At 40.1% G+C, this 22,650-nt stretch overlaps 1 protein-coding gene across 1 annotated transcript in view; it reads right to left on the bottom strand.

Moving 5' to 3' along the window:
• Positions 1–2,959: 2,959 nt before the first annotated feature.
• LOC113018008 (Fc receptor-like protein 5) overlaps positions 2,960–22,650 on the bottom strand; it is a 40,427-nt gene continuing 20,736 nt past the window's right edge. Inside the window, exons 9-11 of the mRNA XM_080295461.1 lie at positions 8,251–8,418; positions 7,144–7,410; positions 2,960–3,153 (exon numbers count right to left, since the gene is read on the bottom strand). Coding sequence (XP_080151587.1) covers positions 2,960–3,153; positions 7,144–7,410; positions 8,251–8,418 — 629 coding nt within the window. The remainder of the gene's footprint in view (positions 3,154–7,143; positions 7,411–8,250; positions 8,419–22,650) is intronic.

Here is a 22,650-nt window from a genome sequence, read left to right as displayed (position 1 = left end):
GTCAAACCTTTTAATATATTCAGTTTAAAACCTTAAAGAAAGCAGATGTGGTGATCTGAAATGAATGTGTTATATAAACTTTTCTGTTCAGATCAATAACTTTAGACATCATTAACCCACTGATTACTCTGCATGACAACATGATTTAATGGTTGTAAGTAGCAAGGATTTAAAAAAAATGTTGTTTTAAAAATCGACAATAAGAAGAGGGTGACTGCAATTCTCCGAATTTTCTCAGAGTTTTAGACTTTATTGTTTACTCTAAATGAAATGTTTAAACTCACAAATTTCTTTAACTGTGACGTCACTGCTGTCCTCTGTGTAGAAAGCTGGATCTCCTCTCCCTCCTCTGCAGTGGTACAGACCTCCTTGTGAGACACTAATAACTCTGTTTGCTTCATTTCCTCTCATGAGCTGATCTTTAGAAGAGACTGAATCACGTCTGAACCAGTCAAACTTCCAGCCAGCAGAGCCCTCCACAGAGCAGCTCAGTGTCACACTGCCCCCTGCTGGTATGACTGAACTTTGTGCTGTCAGTGTGGCTCTGGGTTTACTTGCTGTTGTGTTTACAAGGGGGGGGGTACGTTAGATTATCATTTACTTCAGGGAAAATAACAATAATAACATAAATTAATTAATAATAAAAAAAATCATACCTCAAATAGTAATTAACCTTTTGATCCACAAACACCAAAGAGTAGTAGACAGATATAAACATGAAAACATGAAATGTCAGCATGAATCATGGTCCAACTCACATGAAACTGTCAGTGTGAAGGCATCACTCCATCCTGTTAAGAGATAGTCACTGCTACCCCGACATCTGTAGTCTCCACTGTGGGACACTGAAACTCTGCTGATCCTGTATTCACTGGATGTTGGAGGGCTGTTTGTGTTGGGTGCTGTCCATTCATATTTCCACACCTTTCCTTCACCTCCCTGAATCTCACATCTGAGAGTGATTGTCTCACCAGTGAATATCTGAGACCAGCTGTGCTGCAGTTTCACAGCAGCCAAAACTGTTCCCAAAAAAACAAACATTTAAAGAAAAATCAACAGGAAACAAACAAAAAAAATGAATTAAAAAAAATCATAGTTATAAATTCTAATTTCAATTTAATCATTATTTTGTGTTTTACTTCACAACAAAACTTAACTCTGACCTTGTTTCTGAATTGTAACTGGAGCACTGTCCTCTGTGTAGAAAACTGGATCTCCTCTCCCTCCTCTGCAGTGGTACAGACCTCCTTGTGAGACACTAATAACTCTGTTTGCATTATTTCCTCTCATGAGCTGAGCTTTAGAAGAGACTGAATCACGTCTGAACCAGTTATACTTCCAGCCAGCAGAGCCCTCCACAGAGCAGCTCAGTGTCACACTGCCCCCTGCTGGTATGACTGAACTGTGTGCTGTCAGTGTGGCTCTGGGTTTACTTGCTGTTGAAGAAACAAAACCATTAAATCATTAAATCATCATTAAGAGCAAATTTCAGTACTGATCACATTTTAAACATTCATGGAGTAATGTATCTATGAACACAAAGATTAATTGCACATTAGCCTGTAACTGAAGATTTCACTGATTTATCATTCTCTTATCAAACTTGCTGATATTTTAAGAGCCTCCATGGTGTCTCTCCTTTCTGTTTGCACAGTGAGAAAAACTGTTGTCCTGAGCTGCCTGCAGACAGCTGGATCATTGTTGGAGTTTTCCTATTAAGACAGATGTAAACATGAAAACATGAAATGTCAGCATGAATCATGGTCCAACTCACATGAAACTGTCAGTGTGAAGGCATCACTCCATCCTGTTAAGAGATAGTCACTGCTACCCCGACATCTGTAGTCTCCACTGTGGGACACTGAAACTCTGCTGATCCTGTATTCACTGGATGTTGGAGGGCTGTTTGTGTTGGGTGCTGTCCATTCATATTTCCACACCTTTCCTTCACCTCCCTGAATCTCACATCTGAGAGTGATTGTCTCACCAGTGAATATCTGAGACCAGCTGTGCTGCAGTTTCACTGTAATGCTGTTACGAACTGGGAAAGAAAAACATATCTGTTTCCAGCAGCAGCTTTTTATCATAATTATGTGAATGACTTGTTGTGCAGCAATCTTTAAAATTAACTCATATATTGATTTTAGGATTCATTCAGTGTGCAGATTCTCATCTGTTAACTACTTTAAGATTTTGATAAGCTGTGTTTGTTCCTCTGCAAGCTGATTAAAAATTTAAAAGATGAATGGTTTCCATAAAACATATTATTATATTATTGTAGGTAAGTTAAAATAACATACAGTGATCCAGAATGAATATGTTATTTTTGTTTCATTGTATTTTTATTTACTTTTCTGTTCAGATCAATAAATATATTGTTATACATTGTTAATTCACTGATTACACTGCATGAATTATGATTTAATGTTTTTCAGTAACAACTAAAGGTGTATACATTTTTCTACACACATAAAAAATGTGTAAAAACATCCTGAGCAAGAAGCAGACAGAAAACTGAATTCTTCTATCTGTGCCTGTACAGACACAGTTTCAAACTGATTTCTTAAAGACTTTGTTGTTTTATTCCAAATGAAATGTTTAAACTAACCAGTTTCCTGAATGGTGACTGAGTCACTTTCTGTTATGGTGACATTTTTCCCTTCAGCTTTACAGGTGTAATTTCCTCCTTTAGAGACAGATATCACTCTGCCTGATTCATGAGTTATTATGGACTTCTCTTCAGATGAAGTTTGTCTGAACCATTCATATTTTAATTTAGCAGACTCCTTCACATCACAGGTCAGTGTCACACTGTCCCCTGCTGGTATGTTTGTGCTGTCTGCTGTCAAAGTGACCTTCTCTCCAAGTTCTGAAAGTTAGAAATACAACAAAACAAGATCATTATTCACATTTTATATCAAACAGGCTGTGAAAATAATGTTGCATCACTTTTTCAGTGTCAGTGATGGTCTGGGGAGGCATATCCATGGAGGGACACACAGAACTCTACAGGCCAGGCAACACCACCCTGACTCCCATAAGGTACTACGAAGAAATGCTTGGACCCATTGTAGAACCCTGTGCTGGAGTCCTGGGTTCCACCTGGTTCACGACAATGCTCAACCTCCTGTGATGAGACTATGCAGGCAGTTCCTGGAGGGTGAAGGAATTGATTCCATTGATTTCCCACCAATCATTGGAATCCTCTGCTTAACACCTCTGGGATATTATGCTTCCATCCATCAGACACTAAATATCATGCCACACTGTCCAGGAGCTCAGCATTAGAGCCAGCTTTGGGACTGTAGTCCCGCGGGATGCAAAGCAATTCTTTTGGGAGCAGGCAGTTTTAAGATTGCTGTGGCTAAAAATAGACAGCAGGTCCCCAGAGCCATCATATTACACTACAATGTTCAGAGGGTTGAATATATTTCCTTGAAATGTGTTAGATTCTTCTTCTGTTTTTAAGCTGCTCTTGTTCATAATAATATGATATTTGCCCATTTGATCTTTGAAAATCTTTTCAATAACTGCACTGATATTTGTACATCTGAATCATTTTTGACCCAGTTTCCAAGTGTATTTTTGATTCGAACCTGAGAGATTTTTGTTGAATTTGGGTTTAATTCTGTTCTTGTTCTATTGAAACAACACATTCAATTTAAACTTATTTCATCATACAGTATTGATAGTCTTCAGTCATGTGACTGACTCGCTACCCTCGTGGGCAAAACAGGATGTCCAATAGTGGACAGTCAGTAATACTGCTGGGAAAAAGTAGTCAAGACTATTTGGATCATCTATCCACAGAAGAAAGATGAAGATATGAAGAGAAACTGAATTTCTGGGTCTTGTGATGCATATTCTGCTCTTGCAGCTTTATTTAAATCCCTGGAAGTGTTTAAGTCTTTGCCAGAGAATTGTATTCATCCTTGCAATTCACAGATTCCAAGAGTATTTATTCCTATTATTGTCTGTATGTATAGTTTTTTTTGTGTGTTTTGTTTATATATATATATATATTTTTTTTTTTTTTAATTTTTTTTTTTTAATTTTTTTTTTTTTTTACACCTTTGAGTCTTTCAGTTAATACAACAAAGGTACATTGTGATAGTCTGTACCCCAATACATCAAACAGGTGAGGCAATATATCTGTTCTACTTTTGGCATCAGTGGTACTGGATTACTAATTCAGTTTGTAAAAATGATGAAATAAGTGCACAGAAAGAAACATCTGTATCAGTAAATCACACTCTGCCTCTCACCTGGTAGTTTTAAAACTGAAATTTATTAAATTTAATTTCAAATGTATCGTATAAAATTGTTAGATCAGCTCCCTCAACCTCATCCTCCAGTAATTCCCTCTTCCACTTTTCACTTTCTGTTATGATCCAGTACAGCTGAAGCTTCACGTATGCTGGGAGCACTGCAGCTCCAGCCTTAAATACTGGGCACCTAAATCCCCAAACTGCCACATCAAATACTCAGTTAAATTGTACTCACTCCGGTTCTTACTGACCCCATCTCTGTTTTCTCTTAGACTCTCATCTATCCTGACCACTTGGCCTCACTCAGCTGGTTCACTTCTCCCTTCTACTTCCTGTTGGTAACCCCGAATTTATTCTAATGCACCCACTTCCTGGCTTTCCTCATCAAACCAGAAAGACACAGAGAGCCAGGGGCTTTCTCTCCATGGATAACCAGCCCCCCACATTTCTTACAGCGACCTGTTTGGTATCTATAGAAATATACTACCTGATAATTTATACTGTTAATGTAAAAAAAAGAGGAACAAAAGAAAAAAAACACATCTTACCTTCAGCATTTCCATAGAAGAATGAACTGAGCACTAAAATCAAGATTGAAACATCATCAAAGTGACAGAAAATCATCTCATTATGAACTAAAACATTTATAAAAAGGTGAAGATTACACTGTATGCTCATTCTCTAATTTATGTGCTTATAGACTTTAAACTGATATAAGACAATTGAACACAATGTAGCGCCAATCAAATTCTTAGACAAACTTGTTCTCCCTTCAAAAACTCTCAAGTTACACAATGAAAAACTGTTTTCTTTATTCAGTGTCATATAAACAGAGAAAATCAGTTTTGTACTTACAGAATAGCCCCGGTACACAGAGCAAAGAGTACTTCATCCTCACATCCAGCTCTGCTGCACTCTGATCCACAGCTAATCTTTAAGTGTTTTCGTTTCCAAAAATAAATAAGTAGAAGAAAGAGCCGCTGTTTTCCTCGTATAGATAAGAATGTAACTTCTTCTTCTCAGTGGCCTCCATTCTTCCTTCCCCTTTAAACTGAGCTTAAACATCTGCTGTATACTGGAAAAGCTCAAAATCTCACCAAGTGTATTTATCTTATTTCTAGTCAAAATATCTTATTACACTTAAAATACGACACAATCGGCTAAAGAGTAACATTTCAGTAAGATATATGAATCTGTTTTAAGACAGGTTAAGACAGGCTTGAAACTAGAAAATTTCCACTCATTCCATTGACAGGTTTTTTCACTTAATACAAGATATTTCTGCTTGAAATAAGTGCAAAATCTGACAATGGAACAAGTGAAAATTTTCTAGTTTTATGATTCACTGTCTAAAAACAATTATATCTTACTGAAATTTTACTCTTTAGCTTATTGTGTGTTATTTGAAGTATAATGAGATATTTTGACTAGAAATAAGACAAATATACTTGTGTAGAAAAGTAATGCTGTCAATCAAAATGATGTAATTCTGTTCAAAATGAAACATACTACGTTGGTCTCTCAGCACACCGAGCAGGGACCTGAGCAACAGCAAATGCCAACACCTGAGCGACAGGGGCTGTTATTGTGTGTATATGGATAATAGCAAACACTGACATACATTTCTTGTACGCAAAAATGAATTCAGTTCGCTCAAATTAAGCTTTTCTTTGCTCAGAATAATTTTCTCCTTAAAATGCAATATTTGTACTTACAAAAATTATTTACATGCCCTCAGAATAGAGGCACAAAAATAACGCCATAGAAGGGCAGACCAGGAGAATTAACTCAAATGCAAACAACGACAGAGACACTGTTAGATGTAATTACTGAGTTTTATTTACAAACTGTGATATGACAAATATGAACTGTGAACTATGGCACAAACGTGGAGCATAAATTATGAGCTATTGTCACAACCCGGCTCAAAGGACGTGACAAGCAAGTTGGAGACCACTGTCCCGATTCTTTGATGATGTGCTGAGAACAAACAACCAATACTCAGAGCAGGTCCAGTCAACCACAATTATTTATTAAGCACATGCATGTGGAGATGTACACAATACCACCTTCTGTGTTGCTCTCCAAGAGGAAGCACACAGGCTTCACTATTTTAAAGGGCTGAACACGCCCTGTCTGCATAGGCAAAGTATTATTATCATGCAACAGTGACAGTTAACTTCAACCCCCTCTAAGGCACTAATGTTTACACCTCACAGTCTCAACGCTCTTTCACCCCAAGCTGTTTCCTCTTATTCTCTTTTAGCAGCATGAAAATAGGCAATGTTCTCTGTAAGTCTGCACAAAGCTTCCTATTCTGCACAGTTTCAGTCTGGCTAAGCAATCTAACACAGTTTATAACTGAAAGGTGGCCTTTTTTAATACACTGGCCTGTTATTAAATGCATAAAACAAAATACACAGCAATAAGCACTAGAAAATGTAGTTTCCTACATCTTGCTCTGACTGTCTGTATAGACACTACATTTTTTTCTTTTAGTAATTACATAAACAAATTCATATAAAGCACACGACAACATTCTGTTTTTATGAACTGATTTAGCCTTTTTACAGTTTTTCTGCCCTTTTTGAAACCCACCTGTCTGGCTCTGATTTTTGCTGTTTTTCTTACTGCCTCCACTAAGGAAGAGGGAGATGATGCATGTGCTCTCTTTGCTTTTTGCTTTCTGTACCTGGCAAGGAGGTTGACACCCTACCTCCAAATATGAAACTATTCAGGGCAAAGTTTTATAATGGGTGAGTAAATATTATGATATAAGGTATAGGAGGTTGCGGAGAGTGGTGGCTCTGGAATGTTAAACAGCACAATTGGATTTGTGAAGAATGTAAAGTCAGAAAAAAAAACTAATGAATACCTTGCACAGTGAGTTTGACTCCGTTACTGAACTCTCCAGAGTCGGATTGACACCAATACACTGTAACACCCTGGTGTAAGCTGTGAATGTTGTAAGAGGATCCATTCATTTTCTGGCAGTCATGACAGTGAGATAGGAAGCCTTTTTCAGAGAACTTCCTCACTCTCCACTCAGTGAAGTTTTCCTCACAGGTCAGTGAGACAGAGTCAGAGGTGAAGTGTTGCACTCTGTCAGGACTCACTGTGAGAGACGCTGCTGAATGAACATCTGAAACCAACATATAAAAGGAGTAACAACAAAATTCATAGTAAAAAATGCATTCCTCGGGTTGTTATTTCAGATAGTTTCAGATATTTCATTAAGTATATTACTTCAGGTCCATTTTTGTAATCTACAGTAAGTACAGTGCTGCAAATTCTTTGTTTTTTTTGCAAACACACAAATTTCCACCAATGACTACCTCTGCATATCTTCTTCTTTCTCGTGGTTTTCTCCTCCTTTTGTCAACTGAATTAGAAGGAAGGAGAATGATTTGTTTGGTTGGTTGTTTCCTTGGCACCACCTCTCTCCCTATACAGCTTTAATGGACTCCAGCCTTCTAATTACCCTGACGTGGGTGGGTGATTATAACAGTGGAAAAATGGTTGTCTGTTTCTTTGTGGTTTATAATGCATCTTTTTGTCTCCTGGGATGAATTAAAACAATTTACTGACTGATAGAAACCTGTTTTTTTCTTGGGGGGTTTTTTTTTCATATCAATAAATGGAGGGAAACAGTAATTCAGCCTATTTTAGTATGTTAAATGAGACAAATGGAAAATTGCTTCCTCAAGAAACATCATCAGGTCTGAACAGTTAGGGTATGTCAGTTATGTTATTTATGATCAAATGAATTTTCACTATGGGCTATTAATCTAATTATATGTCAGGATTTACAAAAAACAGATGGATAGCAATAATGAGAGACAAAAACTCTCATCTGCAGACCAGACAAACTTTGGTTGACTGTGATCAGTGTGATACTCTGGGTCTCCTCTTCCAGCTCTGCACACATATCCTGCTGTGTGTGTCTGTCCATGAATGATGTAGGAGTCCTGTGCAGTCCCACTGCCATCAGGTAGCAGCTCATAACTGGAGGATTTCTCTGATAGATCAGGAACAGCTTTATACCAGTAGAAGCTCCATCCTGCAGACGGATGTTCAACCTCACAGTTCAGAGTTACTGAGGCTCCAGGACTCAGCCATGATGGAGACACAGTGAGGACAGGACGGGGTTCTGTTGAGACATTACATTCTCAGAGTGATGATTGACTATGTATAAATGTATATATGCCATGCAGTATTTGTATGCAGCGAAATTATTATTTAACAGTCAACAGTTTACACTATTATTTCAACTATTACCAAATACACAATAAATAACTTCATAATTTGCTGTTTATATTTTCAATATGTGTGAATTATGACTTCACTTACTGTCTAACACTTTCAAATTAACAGGTTCACTCCACTCTGTTAAGAAATAGCCCCTACTGCCCCGACATCTGTATTCTCCAGTGTGAAAATCTGAAGCTCTGCCAATTCTGTATTCTTTATATACTGGAGGTCTGCTTAACTTGGCTGCTCTCCATTCATACGGCCACTGAGCTCCTTCACCTCCCTGAGTCTCACATCTGACAGTGACTGTCTCGCCGCTGTATATCTGAGTCCAGGATGGCTGCAGCTGAATTGTTGTGGGCTAACCGAGAGTGCAGCAGAAAGCAGCCTTACACCCATAGCTTTCTTGGGCAAACCTTTGTGCCATTAAGCACATGAGGTGTGCTTTATGCCTTGAGTGCATAGTCCCTCAGTACATAAGCAATCTGCCAGGCAGAATATTGCTAGAAGAGTGGACCACACCTGTTTAGGCCTCGGAAAAAAGAGTTCTGTGGAGCTTATCTATGATAATTGTGTACATTGCTTAGGCCCATACCTTGCATGAGTGGTTAGCAGAGATCCGACCTAATACATAAATTCCTTTATCAAACTCAAGTGAAAGAAGCCACTCTGAATAGGGAGCTGGAAAAGGTTAAGATAGTTGGGAGTGTGGTACGGACGGACCAGGTGGCAGTCCATACCACCTGGATGGCCCACGGTGTTGCTGTGGGTTCATCTCCACTGTGTGTCTGGTGCTCCAACTCTCTCCTGAAGAAAGTAAGTGTCAAATCGGCCTCTTTTATTTCGAATGTGTTGGATGTAGGTTAAACTGATGTTTTAACTATGTCTCAGAGGGTGAGGATCTCCCTCAGAGGCAATTCTATTCTATAAAAAAGCAGGTGGAGGGGCATTTGGTGCAAACAGGCTCTAGCCTGCAGCATTCATAGCATCAAGGCTGTTGTCCCAACAAAACACAAAGCAGGTTTTAGCCCATTTAAGCCACACACGTCTCAGGCATGTGGCTGGATTCCAGTACAGGGACACTCTCCCTGAAACCGGTGACAGGCCTAACCTACATTGTCCCATTTTTGTTTGGCCCTGACCTGGAGGTTATGCTTATGTTTACTGGAGCTAATTGCAGCTACAGTCCATTCTGTCCCACTCGCACTCCAGAGCATGCGGGCTGTTCAGTACCATCTCCTCGGACTGGTGCATTGCCTTCAGAAGAACCTGTAGACCAGATTATTGGTGATGTCTAGGTTACAGGAATCTCTCTGTTGGTAGGAGCAACCAGCCTATTTCAATAGGGGAAGCACATTGGGACCAGTCCTTTGTCATTGGGTCGTGATATCAGATGCCTGCATTGTTGGCTAGGAAGCAGTTCACAAGGACAAGTGTCAGCACACAGTGCAACAATACCTATCTGGCTCTTTGTAATTTTCTCCCTGAGTTAAGGATTACAATGGACCACTGATGATGGAAATTACAATGGCAGCGACTTATAAGAAACAGAAAAGGGTGTCACGGCGGTGTACACCAGTGTGTTTGTGAAACGTACCCAAAAGCAGACACTAGAGAGATGAACTGAAATTTTAACCAAAAGCAGGTCATTTATGTAGGCTGAAAAACTTGGACACAAAACAAGGTGAAAATGAACAGAAGCAAAAGTAAAACTAAAGATCTAAACTGGGTAAAGTAGACCGTGCCGAAGTAACATGAACATGATTCTGAACAGGTGCATGAGACGAACTATGAAGAGAAAAAAAAAACATGACCTGAACAGAATCATGAAAATACTTTAACCTTATGTTAGATGGAGGGAAGGAACACAGATGACCCGACAAAGACTGATAGAAAACACACAGACTAATTACACACGGGAGGTGATCAGGGGAAGTGGAAATACATGAGGAAACAGCTGATACAAATAAACATAATGACACCACGGAGGAAGTAAAACAAAACACATAAAACATGGAGACACCTGACTCTTCACAATAAAACAGGAAACACTGAGAGACGTAGACATAACAACACAAGCTAGACAACATGAAACATGCAGACAAGAAATACTTGAAACTAACTCAGAAGACCTAGGTGAAACATAACTAGACAACTCAAGGCAAACTAAATAATAATCCAAGAACTTAACATTATCTTCAAAATACAACAAAGGAGATCAAAACAAACAAAGGGGGCTTGGGCTCTTCCCATACCAGCCAGTCCTTTAAACTGTGCCCCTTCTGCCCTCCTCAAGATGATGATCCAAGGGCTGCTGGGCTCCTGTTGTGCCTTATCAGGGCATTGAGGGTATAACTTATTTTGACCCAGGGCCACAGTACAACAGAACACAGTTGGTTGTCTGTTACAGAGCTAATTTCCTAGGAAAAGTGGCCAATAATTGGAGGTGATCCAAAAGACAAATGAAATGTCAGGCAGGCCAGCTGCTGCAAAGGTGTGTGTGCATTCCACATGTGGTCTGGACACTTTCTGGACTTTATGGCAAGGCCCTTCTCTCTCAGACATCTGTGTCTCCAGTAGTTACTTTTGTAAGTAATATTTCAGCAGAGTAGGAAAAACACTTGAGAACCAAACTTCAGAGAGCAAGAATGTGTCCATATTCATAAATAATTCTTGGTGAGAGACTCAGTGGTGAGTACAAAAGCACTCTGGTTGTGTATGGCTAACTGCTTAATTACATGGTCCTGCTGGAGCAGCCAAGTCTGCTCTGTTTCCACGTGTGTCTTGTAAAGTCCCCGTTCATATGACATATTTAGGGTGGAGAAATAGTATTGACACAATACATAATGGCTGGGTACTCTGTAAAACAGGTCCTCTGAGTGGAGAAGCTGTCTCTCTAGCTCCAGGCCACCCAGAATGGCATTCTGGTAAAAGTCAAACCAAGAAGCCAGACATGGACATTGCTCACATTGCCATAGCAACAATTAATACAACGTCAACAAAGGTGGTTTGTCTGAAAGAATACGCACGTTAAGTGCTCTGTGTGGATCAGTAACTGTACATATGCAATACTCCAATACACAGTCCTGGTCCCCAAGGACCACCAGAAGGGACTGGTCCCATCCAACTACCGACTAATAACCTGCTTCAGTACCACATGGAAGCTCCTGTCAGGCATCAGAGCAGCTAACATGAACAGGGACATGGCTCAATACATGAGCAGGGCACAGAAAGGAATTGGCAAGAATACCAGAGATGCAAAACACCACCGCGACCATTAGACTGAGCAGTCAGATGAGACTGTGAGGCTAGGCTGACCATCCTGTCCACTGCCTGGATTGATTACAAGAAGGCCTATGACTCAATGCCCCAGGATCCTTGAACACCTAGAACTATACAAGATCAACAAGACCCTAAGAGCCTTCATCAGGAACTCAATGGGGATGTGACGAACAACACTAGAGGCCAACTTCAAGCCCATAGCACAACTCGCCATCAAGTGCGGGATCTACATAGGCCTGAACCCACTCAATGAGATCATTAACAAGACTGGCTACAGATACCGACTAAAGGATGGAGCAATCGTCAGCCACCTCCTATACATGGATGACATCAATCTGTATCCCAAGAGTGAACAAGACATCGATTCACTGATCCACACCACCTGGATATACAGCAATGACATCGGAAAGTCGTTCGGACTGGAGAAGTGTAGTCGGATGATAACAAAGAGAGGGAAGGTAGTCAGAACGGAGGGGATCGCACTACCACCAAGATGCTAGCAGGCAGGTCATACATGGAACGCCATAACCAAGTGGCCAGCATAGTATACAGAAACATCTGTGACGAGTATGGCCTGGAAGCCCCAAGGTCAAAATAGTCATTCTCAGTCGAGAATGATCGAGCTAAGATCCTGTGGGACTTCCAGATACAGATGGACAAAATGATGATTGCTAATCAATCGGACATAGTAGTGGTAGATAAGCAAAAGAAGATGGCCGTATTAACTGATGTTTCTTTTAACAATTCTTTCTTTTGCCGAAAGTCTACAGAAACAAACAAACAAAACAAAAAATATCACATTGTCACATCCTTCAGGAAGCACTTTTTTAAAGAAATTATCACATTTAACACATTCACTCAATAATGTATCCTACTTTTCATATATTAGATTTTATAAAGCTACTGTAGAGCTTGTCTTTCTAGGCTGTCAGTCATCCAGGTCAAGGCAATCTAAGGAGCCTGGAAAGAAAAGTCACTGGATTTTCTCTTCTTGAAGAAAAAAAAATCTTCTGGAAATTTCTTGAAGACGTTTTGCCTCTCATCTGAGAAGATTCTTCAGTTTTAGGAGGACCGCTCCTCACCACACTGCACTGCATACATGTTGTTGTTTAGCTTGTTTTGTCCTTGGGATGAAACAGTTTTTGTCTAAGGGTGTGGCTGTGTCTGAAGTGCACTGGGATGTCATTTTGGGGGAAAACTCTTTGAGTTTCTCTGATAAAACTGCTTTAGGAACTTTCTTTACATGTATCTGTTCCTTTCCCTTCTGTTATAGATGGAACATTTTCTGCCTGGTGTTGCAGGATCCTGATTATTCCAGGTCTGTGTTCCAGAGGGTGGTGGGAGTCAAAGAATAGGAACTGGTCTGTGTGTGAATTTCTGGTAAACTTCAATGTTGAGGTTTCTATTCTCCTCAATGTGCACAGCACAGTCCAGAAATGACAAACTATTATCCTTTATATCTTCCCTGGTGAACGTTATGTTTCTAGTCACTGTTGATGTGAGCAGTGAAAGTTTCTACTTCTTGAGTTTTGATTTTGACCCAGGTGTCATTCATGTATCTGTACCAGTGGCTACATGCTGTCCCTTTAAAAGAGCCAAGAGCCTTACTTTCCACCTGCTCCATGTAAAGTTTGGCTACAATTGGTGACACTGAGGAGTCCATTGCACATCCATGTTTTTGTCTTTAGAAACCCTTGTTGTATTAAAAATAAGCGGAAATGTGGGAGGAAGTAGTGCCAGACGGTATGTTTGCAAGATGGCAGCAGTTGATCTGGCGTTTGAAGAAAAAGTCTCCCTTCTCTATTCACTGTGGAGAGCAGAGCAGCGGCGTAAAGGACGCTTTACACATTAGTCATTACAAAAATTTATTTGAAATAATATTAAGATGCTCAAACCGAAAAACATTAAACATAAATATATATAATATAACTATTTACAGAGAGACAAAAATAAAAAGGACCCAGCTTAAAGTGGAAGAGCCTCAGGGAGAAGGAGGAGAAAAATAAAAACATTGTTTCTGCCCTGGAGAGCCCGCTGCCTCATCAGAAAACTACTGATTGCTAGAATGAATGGCTTTGGCTGGACCTGCCCCTTTGAAGGTCAGAGCATCACATCACTAGGCTCCTGATTGGTTGTCGTGGCGTGACTTGAAGCTGGAGTTCAGATTTTTCCAACTCGACCAGTAGATGTGATACGCGCTAATGCACAAAATGCACCACACAAACTGCAGCGCGTATTTTATGTCGCGCTTCAGACGCGTCAGTCGCGCTTCAAACGCGTCAGTCGTGCAACCAGGTAGCGTGAATCAGGCAGAAAAGCGTTTTCGCGACACAAACCTGCTTCTGAAGTTTCGCGCGACCCCCAGTCATGCTTCATCGCGCTCCTCCATTGACTTTACATGTAAACCTGAAGCTCTGGTCACGTCTATCGCGTTGGGTTTGAACGCACCCTAACAGTGTGCAAATCTGATAAGGGGTAAAACTGGTTCTGTTTTCTAAGGAACTGTCTTCTTGTGTGTAGTAATTTTCTGGCAGTCTCTACACCCTAAGTTGTAGGTATCCAAGTGAAAAGTGAGACCACATCTAAGGACACTATGGTTTCATCTGGATCAAGTGTTTCTGGACGTTGTTGGTGAAGTTAGTGGAGTTTTTGATGTGATGGGGTGTATTCCCCACAAGGGGCGCTAGGATTGTAGTGAGGTGCTTCGAAATAAAGTTGTAGGTGGCTGAGTTACTGGAATGGTTCGCAACCGAGTCTGAAGTGGCGGGAATGAGGATCAGCACCTCCAAATCTGTGACCATAGTTCTCAGCCAGAAAAGGGTGGAGTGCCCACTCCAGGTCGGGGACTAGTTCCTGCCCCAAGTGGAGGAGTTTAAGTATCTTGGGGTCTTGTTCACGAGTGATGGGAGAAGAGAGCCAGAGATCAACAGACAGATTGGTGCTGTGGCTGCAGTGATGCGGACCCTGTACAGGTCTGTTGTGGTAAGGAGAGAGCTGAGCATAAAAGCGAAGCTCTCAATTTACCGGTCGATCTACGTCCCTACCCTCACCTATGGTACGAGCTGTGGGTAGTGACCGAAAGAACGAGATCGCGGATACAAGCAGTGGAAATGAACTTCCTTCGAAGGGTGGCTGGCCTCTCCCTTAGAGATAGGGTGAGAAGTTCGGCCATCCGGGAGGGGCTCATAGTAGAGCCGCTGCTGCTCCACATCAAAAGAAGCCAGTTGAGGTGGTTCAGGCATCTGACAAGGATGCCTCCTGGGTGCTTCCTGAGTGAGGTGTTCCCAGGAAGTCCCACCGGGAGGAGACCCAGGACACGCTGGAGAGATTATATCTTTCGGCTGGCCTGGGAACGCCTTGGTGTTCTGTGCTTAGGCTGCTGCCCCCGTGACCTGGCCCCGGATAAGCAGAAGAAGATGGATGGAAGGAAAATCTGAAAAGTGTGTGTTCATTCATGATGCTGCCATCACCATGTTTCATAGTGCTGATGGTGTGTTTAGGGTGATGAGCAATGTTACTTTTCCGCCACACGTAGTGCTTTGCATTCAGGCCCAAAAGTTCAACTCCGATCTCATCTGACCAGAGTACCTTCTTCCACATGTTTGCTGTGTCCCTACAAGGGTCCTGGCAAACTCCAAACAGGACCTTTTATGTTTTTCTGTCAACAATGGCTTTCTTCTTGCCACTCTTCTGTATAGGTCAGATTTGTGGAGTACATGACTTACATTTGTGTTGTGGACAGATTCTCCCACCTGAGCAGTGGATTTCTGCAGCTCTTCCAGAGAGACCATGGACCTCTTGGAAGCTTCTCTGACCAGTGCTCTCCGTGCTTGGTCTGTCAGTTTAGGTGGGCAGCCGTATCTTGGTAGGTTTGCAGTTGTAGCATACTTTTTCCATTTTTGAATGATAGATTGAACAGTGCTCCCTGAGATGTTCAAAGTTCTGGATATTTTTTTTATAACCCAACACTTCTTTAAACTTATCTACAACTTTATCCCTGACCTGTCTGGTAACTTCCTTCATCTTCGTGTCGCAGTTTGTTCACTAATGTTCTCTAACAAACCACTGAGGCCTTCGCAGAGCAGGTGTATTTATAATGAGACTACATTGCACACAGGTGAGCTCTATTATCTAATTGGATTACTCTTAAGGCAAGTGATTGCACTGGATTTTATTTAAGGGTATCAGAGTACACGAGGCTGAATACAAATGCATGCCACACTTTTCTGATTTTTATTTGCTTAAAATTTTGAAAACCATGTATCATTTTTGTACCACTTCACAATTATCTGCTACTTTGTGTTGGTCTATCACAGAAAATCTCAATAAAAAGCATTTAAGTTTGTGTTTGCAAGGTGACAAATATGTAAAAGTTCAAGGGTTATGAATACTTTTTCAAGGCATTATATATACAGGGTATTGTGTCCCCTGGAAACAGACAGTGGTATGAGTACAGCTACTCTATAGATTTCACTTATTTAATAATCTTTCTTCTATAGTGTCCCATCTGTATATTCCCCTGCATATTTAATGATAGTAATCCTGTTGAAAGAAACCAAAGAATGTTCTTGTTACCTCCTGCTCTGTTAGGCTGTTTCAAATTACTGTGCAGTAATCAGAATATTTAAATTCAAAATTTTACCTTCAGACTGAGTTTTAGTAGTTTCTGTTCATGCTCTGTCGCTATGCCTTTAATATGATATGCTTTCATACAGTATGTGTATCATTTGATAATTAGGGCTTTGGCAAATTCAAGGGGCAAAAAAATAAAGAAATATGCAACAATGTATGCATTCAGAAACAAAGAAAAAGCAAACAAACAAAAAGTAGGAAAGGATTTCTCACCTTCAGCATTTCCATGGAAAAGAGTACTGAGCATTAAAATAAAGATTGAATCTCATCAGACCTTATGAAACCTACAGAAAATGAAATCAGAATAAACTAAACACACCATGATCATACTGGTTAAAAACAAAATCTCCCATTCCCCACTTAAGAAAAACAGGTTAAACCAACAGAAACATCAGTCTGTAGCAATCAAACCAGTCCAGACTGCATTGAACTAACTGAATAACCCCAGCATGCAGAGCAAAGAGGTCCACTTCCTCACATTCAGCACCGTTGCTCTGCTAAATGGAACCAAGTTATTTTTCTTGGTAAAGCCTTTCTTCCCCTTTTCAGTGACATTTCTTGTTCACTGTAGACATTCACTTCTTTTTTCTACGTAGGTTTATACATTGTGCCCATGAATACAAAATGTAGCACTAGGGTTTATCTGAATTGTATTCATTTTATAGCATGACAAAAAAACGAAATGAATCGTATCATATCATGTCATTACATTATTTGCAGAATATTAAATATGTCCAATGCTTTTGCATCCACAGCATATATATGTGATTTGTGTTGACTTGCACATTTTTTTTCTTTTTCTCTAACCTTCCTAGTCACCATGGTCTCTCTTATTTATTCATTGGGTGTGTTTATTTCAACAGAAAGGTTCAGTTATAACTTCCTTTCTTTTCCACCAGTCCCAGAAAATTTACCTTCTTTTTGCATCCTTGCAATTTGCAAAACACCACCACTGTGTGTAATCTGCTTTGATGGTTTAAATGGTTTTGATGGTCCTTTTTTTGTTTTTTTAGTTTTTCTAAGATGGTGAAGTTGAATATTTTTAACTGTTTATATGCTATATTTTATATAATATATAACAAACATATATATAATATATTTGCTTTCCAGCCTGCAGCTCCATATGGTGGCACAAAAAGTCTTACCTTCCAATTAGTGTTGTACGATATAAAATGGCTGCTTAAGGTGCTTTTCTATTCTTTCTGAGCATTCAAAATGTTTTTAGATTCACATGCGTTCACACACTGTGGTGAAGCGTGTCGTAGGTGCCGTGCGGACGCACCTGCACGGCAGATGCCTCAGTTATCAAATCTAGATGCCTCAATTCCGCTTGCTGCTCTCAGAAATGTCTGCTGAGCACCATGACCTGCTATTGCACAATGATGTCAGGCGGCTGTCCAAAGGCAGGTCACTGGATCATGTCTGTGATCTCAAAGAGATCATAACTTTTCTCTGCAACAGCAGGCAAAAAAAACCAGACTTGAATCGCATAATGGACAACAGCTTCATGGCCGGTGTCTGCTTTCTGAACGACATATTCAAACACCTGAATGACCTCAATGTGGGACTACAAGGCAGAGGCAAAACTGTCACGGAACTTGTGGAACAGATGCGTGCATTCCAAGTCAAGCTGAACCTTTTCGCAGCTGACTTGAGCACAGGCCGGTAGCTGCATTTTCCAACACTCCGCAAACGTATCTCATCACCGGCACAAGTCACTGATGTGATGACTGATTTCATTGCGAGGTTGAAAGAGAACTTTTCTGGTTGATTAGATGGACTTGCTTTACCCACAGAGGTGATGAGTTTTTCCAGAGACCCATTTAGTGTTTCAACAGAAGGCGACTTGTCCGTCAGAGCAAAGGAGGCCGTCCTTCCACTGACGAGGGGAAGTTCATATTGGAACTTGTTGACATGCAGTCATCCTAACGAACCTGCACTGACATCTTATGAGCCAAAAGTTGGTGATATTGTTCAGAAAAAAAAGTCACTTCTCCCATTAATAATGTCAGGGTAACTGTAACTTACATATCAACATAATGTGGAATGTCTAACAGGCCATGACTAATTACAGGGGTTCATATAAAACAAAACTGTATTACCTCAGTGTGCAGTAGTAAATGTTGTATTCTTATGAGTTACTGCTCTGGGTTTGAGCACTGATAGCTTTGATAGGATTGACTGTTCTATTTTAATTCTGTTAAATGCACTTTAAGATGTGTCTGGGTCACCATAGTATTTTTTTTAAAGGGAACTTTCAAAATGCATTTCAATCTTGTTTGTTCAATCTAGCTTCTACCTGAGATATGTGTCACAAATGCTGCTGATAAGAATCATTTCAAGTAGTTTCCACTTTTAGCTGTCCCATTGACTAGATTATCTGTCATTCCACATCTGCTTTTGTATCTGCATTTCATCTCCTCCACCTGTTGGGCTTAAACCAGAATTGACTTTGTTTTAAATGACAATGAGTGCCTTTAAATAAATGTTCTCTTTTAGATTCATGCACAACACTGAACAGCTGTAACATGTACTCTCAGACAGACACACAACAACAACAACACACCTTATTTATATTGCACTTTTATTAACAATGTTACAAAGTGCTTCCCAGAAAGAAAATTATAATATATAAAAATAAAGGAAATTGTTAAAAAGATAACAATTGTGGTGATTGTGGCTCAAGAGTTGGAAGTTCGCCTTGTAATCGGAAGGTTGCTGGTTCGAGCCCCGGCTTGGACAGTCTCGGTCGTTGTGTCCTTGGGCAAGACACTTCACCCGTTGCCTACTGGTGGTGGTCAGAGGGCCCGGTGGCGCCAGTGTCTGGCAGCCTCGCCTCTGTCAATGCGCCCCAGGGTGGCTGTGGCTACAATGTAGCTTGCCATCACCAGTGTGTGAATGGGTGGGTGACTGGATGTGTAAAGCGCTTTGGGGTCCTTAGGGAATAATAAAGCGCTATACAAATACAGGCCATTTACCATAAAAAACAGATATACAGTACATTAAAGGCCATTAAAATTATTATCTAATGGGAGAGAAAAAAGCAAAACCCACTGAGAAATTCTTTCTGAAGCAAATATAAACTCAGACTATCAGGATTATTGCTTTGAATTCAAAATCTTCTCCTTTTCATTCAAAGTGACTTCGAGTTTTTAAGAGACTTTAAAGAGAAAAACAGCTAAAGAGCTGCTGTTAAGATTTTAGAGCTGTGGCTGAATTTGGATTAACATTATTGTAGTCAGAGCTCTCCTCTGGGTCACCACATCGCCCTGTTGAGATGATCAAATGAAAGCATTTCAAAACAAACTCCCTCTGTTTTGTCCACAAATGCATTTATTATCAGTGAGAATAATTACCAATGTATATTTTGCATTTCAAATCTCACATTTTGTGCACTCACTTGTCTTGTTAATGACTTCGAGCTGAATCACAGATGTGACATTGGTGTAATCACCTTCTGCTGGACCTGAAATAATAATCTGATTGACTTTAATGATAAACAGAGTTATTGTATAATCATCCAGCTTCCACAAGCTCTATATTAATGAAAGTGTAAATTTTACCATTTTCAGTGTTTTCACACCTTCTGACTGTCTCATAGACACAACGACCACCTGCAGGTCAGAGAAAATCAGTCACATCATGTCTGTGATACTAATTGAAACACAAATATTCTTGCAAATAACGTTTATATTAAAAGCTGCAGCAGATGTAATAAGTACAGTCTTGTTGCAAATAGGATCAGAATATTTAAAACTACATGACAAACTAACCATGAAGAAGAGAGGAGTACACTTGCTGCTGATCTTCACCTTTATTAAAATATACAATAATACTTTTACTTTTACATGAAGCTCATGATGCATTTGTGTCTTTGAATGATAAAGAGTTTGTAGTAAGTAAAGGAAAAGTGCTCACTGTTGGTCGTTGTGCAGCGATACAACAAGAGCAGGAGAATAATAATGAGAGAGACTCCACAAACCAGTCCAACCATCAACCACACAGGAGATGAAGAGCTGTCAGCTCCTGACACAGTTACTGTAACACAAACAATAAAGCTTAATTATATTTTATATTTCATAACATCAGTTTATAAAATATCTAGTTCATCTATTTTCTTTGACTAGAAATCACTTTGAATCAGCGTCTCCTATGACTTTACTCCGCACAATGAACACATCAACACAAGCCCAGTCTCTTAAATTTCCTCTTAAAATGTTGACTTCATTAAATCGGCTTTACAAACTTTTATTATATAAACATGTCAAACAGTCAAACAGAACTAATTGTGAATTTATGTTGATTTGGAGATTTGCTGAAAATGATTGTTTCACATTCATAATCCCACCTAGTCTCCCCTCCTTGGATCACATTCCTGACACTGATTCTCTAGACTCCACATTTTACATGACTATTCATGTTCAACCATTTCCAATAAGATCATTATTACAATGCCAAAGAGGTTACCATGAGATATAATGCTGTTTATCTTCATAGTAATCCGCAATCATCTATCTATTCAACATTGTTGCTGAATACAAACTCACCAGTTGTGTTAATGTGAACTTCTTGGCTGTCCTCTGTGTAGTAAACTGGGTTTCCTCTTCCTCCTCTGCACATGTAGAGTCCTTCCTGTGAGACATTGATTTGTCCATTTGATGGGGAGACAACATCCACTGTGGTATTATCTCTGTACCAGTAGTATTTCCATCCAGATGATGATGATGGGTTCACAGAGCAGGTCAGGGTCACACTGCCCCCTACTGGAACAGCTGTGTTATCAGCTCTCAGTTTGGCCTTTGGTTTATCTGCAGTTCAGTTTAGAAAAAGAACAAACAAATAAATGACTGAATCTAAATAATTTAAAAAAACTAGATGGAAATGGTGAACATGACCAAATTTTGATGACAAGATAAAATAAACTATAAACTCATTTTTATCAACACTGTGAAAGTTTTCTTAGCTGTATTTAAAAAAGTAATTTGTCATGGTCTGGTGACTCCCTGTTTATGAATGAATGAATGAAGTTCATATTTGTCACTTGCTGTTGCCTGCAGTCAAAATGGACCTCTTCCGACCATACATATATTACACAAACATCACATTACAGGTCAGTATAGGTAGCATTTAAGAAAAACAATGAAAATACACAACATCGGGGACAGGAGGAGAAAAAAAGGACTCTACTCAGACTGGGCTCCACTAGGAGAGCAGTCTGTGTGTGTCTGTGTCAGTTGCATGAGTATGTGTGTGTGTGTGTGTGTGTGTGTGTGTGTGTGTGTGTGTGTGTGTGTGTGTGTGTGTGTGTGTGTGTGTGTGTGTGTGCGCGCGCGCGCAGTCGGGAGAGTTGGAGGTACCAAATTTCCTTTTTTTTTTTTTTTTTTTTTGATTGCCTTCTTGCGAACGCCGTCTGTTTTCCACATTCTGCAACGGTAAAATACGACTTTGAGGCGGATATTTGTTTTACCAAATGGACAATTGCTGTTGACAAAACTCGCCTCATGGTTGACTCTTTTCCACAGAGGGGGGGTGCTTTAATAAACTTATTCGAAAATGAGCTTTTTTCCACTAAGACTTATTTTATTGGGAGATGTACGAAATTATTTACCGGGTTACAAGCAATGATAATATCGGCTGTTGACTCCTCAGCGTCATCATTTTCTATCTATTGAGAAAACCTATTGTAAAAGTATTGAAGAAAAAAACTCTTCCGCCGTCTCACTCCTCCTTGGCCCGCGGTGTGTGTGTGTGTGTGTGTGTGTGTGTGTGTGTGTGTGTGTGTGTGTGTGTGTGTGTATGGCCTGGTAAATGGTAAATGGCCTGTATTTGTATAGCGCTTTACTTGGTCCCTATGGACCTCAAAGCGCTTTACACATCCAGTCATCCACCCATTCACACACACATTCACACACATTGGTGATGGCAAGCTACATTGTAGCCACAGCCACCCTGGGGCGCACTGACAGAGGCGAGGCTGCCGGACACTGGCGCCACTGGGCCCTCTGACCACCACCAGTAGGCAACGGGTGAAGTGTCTTACACCTGAGTGCTTCCTGAGAGCAAAACTTTGTAATGAGAAAAATTACTGTAGTAATGTGTCTGTAATAAACTGAGGCCATTTTCTGGTCTTTGGTTCGGCTTCTATGACCTGAATAAAGGTGCAGCATCTGGTGCTCATGAGGCCAAACATCTTTCCTGAAAATCTGCACAAACCTCA

This window comes from Astatotilapia calliptera, chromosome 3 (genome assembly GCF_964374335.1).
Source record: "Astatotilapia calliptera chromosome 3, fAstCal68.1, whole genome shotgun sequence".
In the NCBI taxonomy this organism is placed as follows: Eukaryota; Metazoa; Chordata; class Actinopteri; order Cichliformes; family Cichlidae; genus Astatotilapia; species Astatotilapia calliptera.
The sequence above is the reverse complement of the archived record's forward strand: the minus strand, read 5'-3'. Positions and strand labels throughout refer to the sequence as shown.